Source organism: Bemisia tabaci, chromosome 2 (assembly GCF_918797505.1).
Source record: "Bemisia tabaci chromosome 2, PGI_BMITA_v3".
Lineage (NCBI taxonomy): Eukaryota > Metazoa > Arthropoda > Insecta > Hemiptera > Aleyrodidae > Bemisia > Bemisia tabaci.
In genome coordinates this window covers 78,342,311-78,353,495 of record NC_092794.1, presented here as the reverse complement: position 1 = coordinate 78,353,495, position 11,185 = coordinate 78,342,311, and the positions used below count along the sequence as shown (strand labels likewise).

General features: G+C 41.5%; 2 protein-coding genes across 2 annotated transcripts in view; one reads left to right on the top strand and one right to left on the bottom strand.

Annotated features, from left to right (window-relative positions):
* Positions 1–11,057, bottom strand: part of BBS5 (Bardet-Biedl syndrome 5 protein) — a 26,779-nt gene extending 15,722 nt beyond the window's left edge. The window contains exons 1-3 of the mRNA XM_072296456.1: positions 7,682–11,057; positions 1,452–1,600; positions 1,024–1,073 (exon numbers count right to left, since the gene is read on the bottom strand). Of these exons, the coding sequence (XP_072152557.1) occupies positions 1,024–1,073; positions 1,452–1,600; positions 7,682–7,734 (252 nt within the window). The 5' untranslated portion in view covers positions 7,735–11,057. The remainder of the gene's footprint in view (positions 1–1,023; positions 1,074–1,451; positions 1,601–7,681) is intronic.
* The window catches only part of LOC109038537 (transmembrane protein 179), a 71,477-nt gene that overhangs the window by 54,418 nt on the left and 5,874 nt on the right, over positions 1–11,185 (top strand). The window lies entirely within an intron of this gene.

Sequence of the window (11,185 nt, the reverse complement as noted above, 5' to 3'; positions counted from 1 at the left end):
TCTGTTGTTGTCTTTACTTTTAGAGATTATTTCTCTATGTTTTTTTACCGATTTACTAAAGAATCTTTCATCAATATTCCTGGTTTTTGTATTGAATTTGAGCAAAATTGGCTGAGCCGTTTGAAAATGGTGAGCTTTGAAAGTTTTAGGCGGGGAGGGGGGGTGCACGGTATGAGGGGAGCCGGCCGGAGCGGGGCCGCACATCGGGTCAGGGGGAAAAAGTTTTTGGACCAACTGTTCATCGCACGGTGGGTCAGGGGGAGGAAGTTACTGGACGATCTTTTCGTTGCTCAGTGGATAAGGGGAAGGAGGATTTTGGACAAATCGTTTGTCACACAGTGGGTCAAGGTAAAGTCCAAGTCTCCTGCTCCCACTTCGGGAAATACACTTTCCTTCCCGCGGTGATTGCGCGGTTCACTTGAAGAAAAGAAGAAACAACTGAAAAGACGCTCGCGTCGCTCGATAAACATCATAGTTATGGACTAAGCCATGAGAGGTGCTCATCGTCTGGTGGCCCTAAACAGGGCCGTTGGAAAGGGGCAAGCCGGCCGGCTGCATGTGCTCCGCTGGGTGCTGTACGACGTGAGTCCCGTGTAACTGACGGGCGCGGAGTGAGCAAGAGAGATGAGCTCGCGGCTTACGTAGCCGTGACCGTGTCGAGCTCCAGCCAATGAGCTGCGCTGGTTGGCGGAGTGGTGGCTAGCCGCCACACAGTGTTACCTTAGACAGACAACCTCCAAAAATTTTTGACTTTTTCCAAAGTTAGCAATGTCCATGTCCTTGAAGTAACTTTATTCGATGATTTGGTACAATGAAAGCATTTACTTTTAACCAAAGCATGCTTATTTTACACTCATTAGCAATCTCAGGATAATGATTCCTATGCTTCTCAAAATTTTGGTACCTACTGATGCAATCAGCTCTCGAAAGCTCGCTTGTTTCAGATCAGCAAGTACTGATACTCAAAAGTCAGTATAACATAACATACAGGTGCCGGTCTAAATGTTCTTAAAATATACTTACTGATACTACCATTTTTGATGAAATATTGATTATGCATGAGAATCCAATAGCTTCATTCGTCAGAACCAAGAACAAAAAAAAAACACATAAAACCCGATGAATTCGGTATCCTTAAATCATATCAGTAGACTTACCATTCAATTATTTATTTTGGTTAAAAGCTAACTTAAAAATCAACGGGCTGAAATAAGCAAGTGGTGTCATTCGTGGCTTGTGTTACCTCAACTAGCCTTTTTGCCAAGAATATAGAAAATTGCTAAAAAGTAAATTTCTCACGAAATTTTACATGCTAGAAAGTATTTCAATTGCAAATCCCTGACGCATGCAAGAGCTCCATTCTGACACACGACGCAAAAAAGAATCTTGCAAGAGTAGTGGTATTTTTTTCTGCACCTTTCCATTAAAAGAAGGAATACTGTAATACTTACACATGTTAACTTTGCCCACCGACAGAGAGTGCCAAATGATCCTCAAATTTGTTATGATTAATTTTCCTTTATCGCCACCGTTTCCTTTAGTGTCCTCTACAAAATCCAGCTGATCAATCACTTTTTCTCCGGGTCCCATTCTTAAGTCTCTTCGTTTGAAAACCAAAACAACTTATCGTCATTATTTGTTGGTAATAATTACAAAAGAACATTGTCTTTAATATTGCTTTGAATATAATTCACCACCGTTTAAGTATAAGAATTAACTTGGATATAATTGTAAAAATACCACCAAAATAGCTAACATCCGTCTTCAAATGCTCAAAGAAAAGTTTTTAATTTTCATTTTGGTCGTATTATCAGTTAGATGTCAACATTACAGGATGTAATTTTTTGCAAAATCGTACATAAAGTACAATGGAACGTCATTATTTTAATGCGCGTTTATATCATTTTAATTAACTACTAACCGCTCTGGCTCGCCTCGCATCTAGCAGAGGGCTCCGCCCCTGGACCCTCTGTCACTTGCTTCGTGAGTGACTCGAGCGAGCTGCATGCCTTGCCTTAAAAGCAAATAGATGATAAAATAATGTAATCCGATAAGAACTCTTTTCTGAATACTTTGATTCAAGAGCAATTTCTCCCGAAATCAGTTCACCAATTTTCATTTCCGAGGTATTGAACTTCTTTGTAAATTTAGAAGGGGAAAAAAAATCCCTCGAAATTGCTTGGAAGCATTCTGAATAGTTTTCCTTTGAGGAGATTTTTTCTTAGAGGGGGGGGGGGGGGGCGTGAGTTAATAAAGGCAAAGTCCCTCGGGAATATCCATGTCCGCCTGAAAATTTCACCGCGAATCAGAAAATGTAAACCGTAAAAACGGTTTTTCAATACCTATTTAAAAAAAAATTGCATTTTTGCCGTTTTTAAATTTTGAGGGTCAGATTTAGACAGGAGTGAGACAATGGGACAGAGTCTCGGTATCGAGGGTTGGTGATAGACAGAAGGGCGGAAAAACCCATGTCATCGCACCGCTTCGACAGGTTTATGGCAACCCAACCAAAGGTTGCAATCTTCTTCCTCAAACAGAGTCCGAGTTTGACCTTGGGCTTTGGGTGCAGTCAGTGTACTGTCTTATGGATCATACAGGGTTATTCAAAAGTTACGCACCACTGGCCATAACTTTAATTCTAATTATGATATCGATTTGCGGTTTGTGGCGTCCTTCCTCATATTGAGGGGGAAACTTTTTGAGGTACTTTTCAGTTCTTCACCCCCCCCCCCCAGGCGGAGGGGGGGCGGGGGGCAACTCAAAAATTTCAAATGGCAACCCCCATCATGTGATACATCGTTAGAAAGAGCATGAAAAAGGAAATTTTTGGCGCAAACCGGAAGTCGATCTGACCCCCCTGTCAAAAGTTAGGGGGGTCCGTACCTTCATTTTTTGGAGTAGCTTCGGCGGCTCTTGGACATACCGTTTCTCTTTTCAAACAGTCCTCGAATACTCCAAGTCTGATACCGAAGTCTTCATATTGCCCCCGGGCCACCACAGCCCCCCCGTAGGGGGGAATGGGCCTGTTACAATGAAATATTGCATTAAAATGCGAAAAGTCACAGAAGATCTTCAAACTTAGCATCAAATCCGAGTGGAACTTCTTGCCAATGTTAACGCAAACGCAGCCTGCGACTTTAAAGTGAGTTTTCAAAACTCTTAGCCCCCTGCCCCCCTCATTTTTGGTTGCAGAGCGGGTAAAAACCGGAAAATTCACTACAAATAATGCCCGAAACTAATGTCCAACTTGAGGAGGACCCTTGAAACGTTGCGACCAGTCGGATCATTGAAATACAAGGACTGCCACCCCCTTGAAGTACGGAAACATCCAAAACACCCCTGCTGCCCCCCTCATTTTTCGTTGCGGAGCGGGTAAAAACCGAGAAAATCGCCAGAAATGATGCCCGAAACCATTGTAGAACTTGACGAGAACCCTTGAAACATAGCGCTCAGTCGGAGAACTGCAACACAGGAACTGCCGCCCACTTTAAGGACGGAAACATCCATAAAACCCCCTCTTTTTTCGTTGCAGAGCTGGTAAGAACCGGGGCATCATTGCGGGAAATGCGCCGGAAAAAACACGATGAGTCGGAAATACATACATAAATTAACACACACACATATATATTATATATATATATATATAATATGTAAGTCTAATTTCATGGTTATTTTATGTTTAATAAAGCGAACTTTATGAGTTGTATAACCGTAACTTTTTATTTATTTTAAGCAAAAAATTTTTTTACAATGCGACGTTGCGGTGGCTTATTATTCGCACCATCATCCGGCAGAGACTGAGGCGACAAAACAAGGAAAAACGAGAAATAAACACCTAGTCCTCCGATCCAACACGGTCAGGGAAGAGAGGAAAAGATAGTTACAATCTAATGAACATTACAAACATTGTTGCCTGAGTTACAGCTATTAATAAATGGTCGACAAAACAATGGGTAACAATTAAAAGGTATCGGTACCTACCAAATAATCCTCAAAATGGGAAAATTCTGTCCGTGAATTCAGAGCGTTGTTATTTTTAAGGATGCTTAACCCTTCTAAATTTAAACGGACCTGCTCATTTTTCTCTTGTTTTAGCACTCTGGTGTTATCATAATCAAATTGATGGTTTGTTTCTTTTACGTGCTGCTTAAGTGCCGTTTTTTCATGCTTATTAAACTTGTGTCCGTCAAGGCGCTTATGTACATACTGTGAAGTCTGCCCAATGTAGACCCCTGGGCACCCTTTGCATGGGATTTCATTTCATTTGGGTTTTCATTTCATTTTTTGTTTAAAATAAATAAAAAGTTACGGTTATACAACTCATGAAGTTCGCTTTATTATATATTATGTATATATTATGTGTATATATATGTGTGTGTGTGTGTGTGTGTGTGTGTGTGTGTGTGTGTGTGTGTGTTTATTTATGTATGTATTTCCGACTCATCGTGTTTTTTCCGATTTTTGCTTGGTTATATTTCCCTCATTTTAAAAAATTTCCGAGTGAAACTTTTTGCGATGTGAAGTAAAGGAACAGGACTACCATTCTGCGAAAAAAAAAACGGAGATCGAAGTATTACATTTCGAATGGTGGGGGCGAGAAGTGGGGGGGAGGTTCAATTTTGTGGGCGCAATAACTCGCGCAAATTAAAAGCTTTCCCTCCGAAATTTTTACAGAAGGAAGATCTTACTTAGTTCTAGGCTGGTATTGAATTTGAACGAAATCGGTTTAGCCGTTTAAAAATGGCGAGCTTTGAAAGTTTTAGGCGGGGGGTGTGCGGCAAAAGAGGAGGGAAGTCGCACAGTGGGGCACGAACTGAAAATTGGTGGACAAGACGGCAATGTTGTCGCACAGTGGGTCACGAACTGAAAGTTGGTGGACTAGACGGCAATGTTGTCGCACAGTGGGTCACGAACTGAAAGTTGGTGGACTAGACGGCAATGTTGTCGCACAGTGGGTCACGAACTGAAAATTGGTGGACAAGACGGCAATGTTGTCGTACAATGGGTCACCTACTGATGAACTGATAATTGGTGGATACGATGGCTATATTGCCGCACAGTGGGTTACAAACTGATAATTGGTGGACAAGACGGCCATGTTGTCGCACGGTGGGTTATGGAGTTTCATCCATCGTCATTCAAGCTTGCCACAGCGTTTGTTGACATTTTTTCATATCAGACATTACATGAGTATTGTTGTTGCAATCTGGCGACATGAAGTCCTTATTCGAATAATCAACGCCTCCAACAGTGTAAACGTAAATCCAACCTCCAAAGATTGATAACTCCCCGCCCCCGTCCCTCCCTTCGGAAAATACACTCTTCCCGCGGTGGACGCGCGGGTCACTTAAAAAACAGAACAACTGAGGCCGGACACTCAAATTAAAAAAAGCGCGCGAAGCGCGCGTCCTAAGGGGGCTTGGGGGCCGAAGCCCCCCCCCCCCCCCAAAAAAAAAAAACCGGCGCGGAGCGAAGCGGAGCGCCGGTTTTTTCCGAAAACGCGTTTCCCAGAGAGCTAAGTATGATCCTCCTCTCCAAAGTTAAAATTTGCTGATTAAGGTTTTTGAACTTCATCTCTAAGTCTGCCTATAATTTTACTTTTCCCTCAGCCATTTGTTGTTGATCCTACGTATTTTTCATCGAACTTTTCAAATGAAGCCTTAAAATTGGGATTCTACCAATTGCGGGGCTACTCCTGGAAAATTCTTAAATCAAATAGGGAAGTTCTAAAGTCAAAGATGGCTGCAAGAATAGCCATGTATAATTTGCCTATTGGCTATGGTGGACTGATAACAGCTTTTTTCGGAAATCAAATAAAATTAACACGGAAAACTTGCGCATTGGTATCACTTAAACGCCCACCAAAGGTTTTTTTTTTTTTTTAAGAAGAAAGAAGGAAAAAGAATTACATCCCTAGATTTTGTGAAAAATTACTTTCACCATGTGCGTCCCAGCCGATTCCACCGCACTTTTTAAGCATATTAGAAAATGGGCAGAGCTGTCATTCTTTGCGTCCAACTTCTCATTAAATACTACTTAAAGGTGTGATGATTAGTCTTGGATCAAAATGTTAAATGCACCCCTCTTCCGTGTTCTGATAAATGCAGCATGTGCAAGAATCATTTCGTACAGGGATGTTAATCTCCCTCCTTTCATAATCTTCTATGACAAGAAGTCTTGCAGAATCGAAGGCCCAATTCTTGTATGCTTGCCAGGTCACTCAAAAAAGAGGGTGAAAATTGGTGAAAATTCAATGAAAAATGTGGTGTGGATCGTTCAGAGTTGGCCTCTCTAAAGCGCAAAAACATCCTCCAAAAAAATAAGTGTTTCACCCTCGGGATGTCCTACGTATGGGGTTTTCAGCATCGAAGGTCTACTGTTTAAAATACTTGCCAATTTGGGCATCGAAATAAAAACGAAATGAAATAGCAAAAATCGCCGCAATTTAGAGTAAATGGAGGGATTCGGCTGAACAACATATATGAGCTTCCAAAAGGGGGGGGGGGGGCTCCCCAACAAGTATCTTTTCAAACTAAATAAGGAACGAATATTTTTCATCACTTAACACGGCATATTTGCAGCAGAATTTTATTTTGAGAGGGTAATCTTGGCCGCCATCTTGGATTTTTTTTTTGGGGGGGGGGGAGTTTCATGAAATTTGGGAGGCTATCATTGCTCTCTGCATTTTTTAGACAGTTCAATAAAAAGACTGAGCCAGCTGCCACAGTTTCTTTATGAACGAGAACTTGGAACATAGGTTTTGTTGCAAATGCGCCAGAGCCGGATTTACCTATGGTGCATCGGTGCAGCTGCACAGGGTGCCAGATTTTGGGTTTTTTTTCCAAACTCTGAAAAAATTGAGAATTGCGTCGAAAGTTCAGAAACTGTGATTGTTGATTGATTGTATTGTGTTCCATCTTTTAAATGACCTGACCCTAGACTTTAAGGGTCAAACTTTCTCTTAGTTTCGTAGTTAACAGTAACAGGAACAGGTACCTGATTTTGGTTTCTGCCCCAGAATCATTCACTCACTCGAAATATTCGTATTTAGTTAGAGTTAGCACGTAGTAACCAAAGAAGACCGTCGGGTTGGGAAATGCGCAGGCGGGGGTGGGGGGACGTGCGAGGGGGGCGCCTCGAAAATTTCTGCACAGGGCGCCAAAAACGTAAATCCGTCCCTGCAAATGCCATAGAACAGGAAATTACGAGGAAATGAGATTTGTCTCTTATGGAAGAGGTAGGGATTCTGAGGTTTGAACCTCATAAATCACGTAACTAGAAGGTGTGATGAAGTTTTTGGCATGCAGTTGAAGCATTAGAGTCGCTGGGTTTTCAGCATTGTGACAAGAATCTTTCAATTAAATTATATTTTTTCACTAAAAGAAAAGGACGCAGAGGTCCAACATAGTTTCTGGGGTCAAATTTTGTGTAAATAAGTTTTATTCCATGACAATTTTGCATATCTGTGACAGATTTTCGAATGAGAAAATTGTGGATTTGTGGGAGCACCTTCGAAACTCTCGATTTTTGGACATGCCGCCATTTTGAATGTTCCTCCGGGATACGGAAATTTTAATTGCTAGAAGGGGTCCCAGGGACTCCAGAAGATACCCTGAAAGTTTTGTGGTGGCACAAGAAAGCGACTTAATGACGGCCCAATTAAAAGGTAAAATTGACTTACGCATTAGGTACATCAAATCTTATATCCTTGTCTTGCCACAAGTTGGAAGCCATTTCACTTTCACTTTGTTCAGCCAAGAACTTTTACATTACAAGGTAGATCAACTTGGCAATGAAATTTCATGTCTGATACAGGGGAATTCCCGAGTCCTCATGTGTTCATTTCAATGCCAAATGAAAGTTCTATAATATCCATCCTCCTCCCATGCTCACACTTATTGTACATAAAACTAAAACATGAACAGGTAAAAGAAAAATTGATTTCGATTTCATAGCTTAGGTAGGTAGATTCTAACATGTATGAATGAAACTGATGGAGAGATCTTTCCCTGGCGCAAAATCATGATATCAAATCTATGTTTACATTACTCGGTTACCATGGCAACTTACTGTATCATGACTTGCCGACGCACTTTACAGGAGGGAGAATTGTGGAGGAGGTAATGTTAGGGGAAGTGGTCATCCGATCTTGAATTTTTTGAGCTCGTTTTTAATTTTGGACCAAAAACCATCTGAAGTGGAAATTCGAAAGTCGTAGGTATCAAAATGAGTCATCCTAAAAAGCCCCCTCAAAAAAATGCTAGTTCGCTAAATTGACATAAAGGCTCGGGAAAAAGATGTTCTCATGGGTAACAGACCCCATGAAATCCGAATTTAAAGATCTGTCATAGTCCCCCGAGGCCTTGCTGACGGGGCAAAGGGGGACCATTAACTAATTTTTACAAATTTAGGGTCCCTGCAGTACTTTGTTAGCGAAACCTTAATTAAAGAGCTACAGTGGTGTCAAATGCGGATTCTTTGGGGTCAACTACTTGACTTAACGGCTTCTTTCTCCCAAGCCTCTGCGTCACTTTTATAAACTAACATTTTCCCAAATAGCATTTATCAACGGAAAAATCGGGATGTTTTGAAATTAAATTGTGATTTTTTTACGATTTTATCGGCGATAAAATCGCCAAGAAAATGGGGTTTGCGCTGTATCTCGCCGCGAGCCATACGACCTGTGCGGCGGACTCACAGGCGGCTTCAGTCAGGTTCAGCCGTCAGGTCCTTTGACGAAGACGAGCGTAAAATCCCCGGAGCCTCCGCAGGGTTTCAAACCCGAGTCGCAGCGGTGGTAGGCCAGCACATTGCCTCTAGGCTATGGCCTTCATATGGCTAGTGAGTGCGAATTCAAGCCTAGATGGATCGGCGCTTCGCAACCTGACAACTTCTGTCATTGCGTAGACTGACACCGAGTTTTCATTGGACTTTTTTTTTTTACTTTCCCTCCTCTGTATTTTATTTCATACCTTGAAATACGGTTGGTAAAATAAGGTTCTATTGGTAATCTTATCATTCTGTTTCGGTAAAATTACCAATAAGAGTGAGATGGTAAAGTTACCGATGGACCTTGGTAAATACGCCAATATTTTTTATCGAATGTGGTAGAATTACCGAGATAATATGGTAAAGTTGCCGGGAATTGATTACCAATTAAAGTAATATTCTTACCTGAAAAAACCAGTAAAAATACCGGTTTTTAGGTAAGCTTACCTGTCTGTCTGAAGTGAGATTGTGAAGCTACCTAAGGACCTTGGTGAAAACGCCAAAAATTTTTCCTCAGTGTGGGCGCACCTCCCACCATCCAAACCTCACGTTCAACCCCGTATCGAATCGTTCTTACACCTCCGCTAATTGCAATTTAACCCCTCAAAACAAACTCTGCGTCACCCCACTTCTCCTTTCCTCACTTCCGACCCCACCTCATACCCTTACTTTTATGACCATGCAGAGGCGATTTCAGAAGTTGGCGCATTTTCATCTTAATTGGGGGGGCGGCGGCGGCGGCATGGAAACATCTTTCTTAAGCGTCATTCATTCGTTGGTGGGCGTTGATGAGAAATTGCAATTTGATCTATAAAATCGCGTTCGATAAAATCGAAATTTAACTCTATTTATCGCAATTTTTCTCCCGATAATATTGTGACACATCGCCGTCGATGAAATCGCGATTTTATTGCAATTTAATGCGATGAAATCGCAATTTTATTGCAATTTAATGCGATGAAATCGCAATTTTATTGCAATTAAATGCGATGAAATCGCAATTTATCGTGATTTTCTATCTGATAATGTTGCAATAAATCGACGTCGATAAAATCGCGATCACTGCTTCTGGGGAATTCAGGGGGGAGACACTCCCCCCCCCCCCCTCGTGAGTCAGTAATTCCGTTATGAATGATGGGTCGACATGGGATTTCTTGGGTTTTCTTTCTAAGATTTGTTGGGATTTTGCTATTCCACAGATCGATAGCCAAAGTGCAAAACCGCTCATCTCCATCGCAGTGTTTCAAAATTTCTGCTACGATATTATTTTATTCGAAGAAAATCAAGCCAACTTTGTAATGTGAAATATACCAAGTGTTCCAGAACACCGTCCATTATCTTTTTCTTGGTAACGTTCAAGAATTGAGCTGCGGGACGAAAACTCACAGGGGTAAATCACAACACCAAAGAATTCAATGAAAATATTTTCAGTCGCCCAAAGCCCCATCTTGGGAGGTTATTGAGGGGGGTGTCCGGCTGTTTCTCGCAAATATCAAATAAGAAGGGTATGTTTTGACTTCGAATTTAAATTTTACGGCTAAAAGTAAGAACTACATATTCCATTTTCCCCCCTCCAAACCCCCTTTTTTTGGAAATGCTGTGCATTTTGGGGCATTCTTTGAGCAAATCCGATTTTCAAAATCTGAAAGTCCCCTGGAAGAGGACGCCAATATTATTTGACTGATGTGCCACATGACGCCTGTTGATCCAAAATTACGGGGGCCACGACCCCCCGAAAATTTCAAATGCCAAGGGTATGTTTTGACTTCAGATTTGGATTCTACGCGGAAAGTTACGTCGAATTTATATGGCGCATGGCCAATTTGCTCCAAATTTTTTTTAGCCCCTTTTTTTCCTCCAAAAATACACGGCTTCTTAAGGGGGATTAGGGTTCTAAAGTAATTTGGAGCAAGTTGGCCGTACGTCATATTAATTCTACGTAACCTTTCGCGTAGAATCCAAATCTGAAGTCAAAATATACCCTGACTAATTGAAATTTTCTACTTACGGCCCTCCAAAGCCGTAAAATTTTCGTTTCTTACTTTTGGCTATAAAATTTGAATCCGAGGTCAAAAAGTACTCTTCCTAAACGAAATATGCGAGAAACGGGGGAGCACCCCCTTAACCCCACCCCCATGGGGTTTTGTCCAGCTGAAAATATTTTAATCGAATTCTTTGGGCTTAATTCACTGGATATATTTCTTCCCGAAGCTCAACTTTCGGGCTTCCAAGAAAAAGATACCTAGTGAACGGGTGCTCTGGAGCACCTGGTTTATACAGAATATTTTTGTAACAGTGAAGAAAAATCACAAAAATTCTCGAGAAATTAATTTCGAGGACTGGTTTCTCAAAGCAAAAATGAAATATGACAGGTAAGTGGATTCGCACCGGCCATTGAAATGCTTCAAGAGGAGAT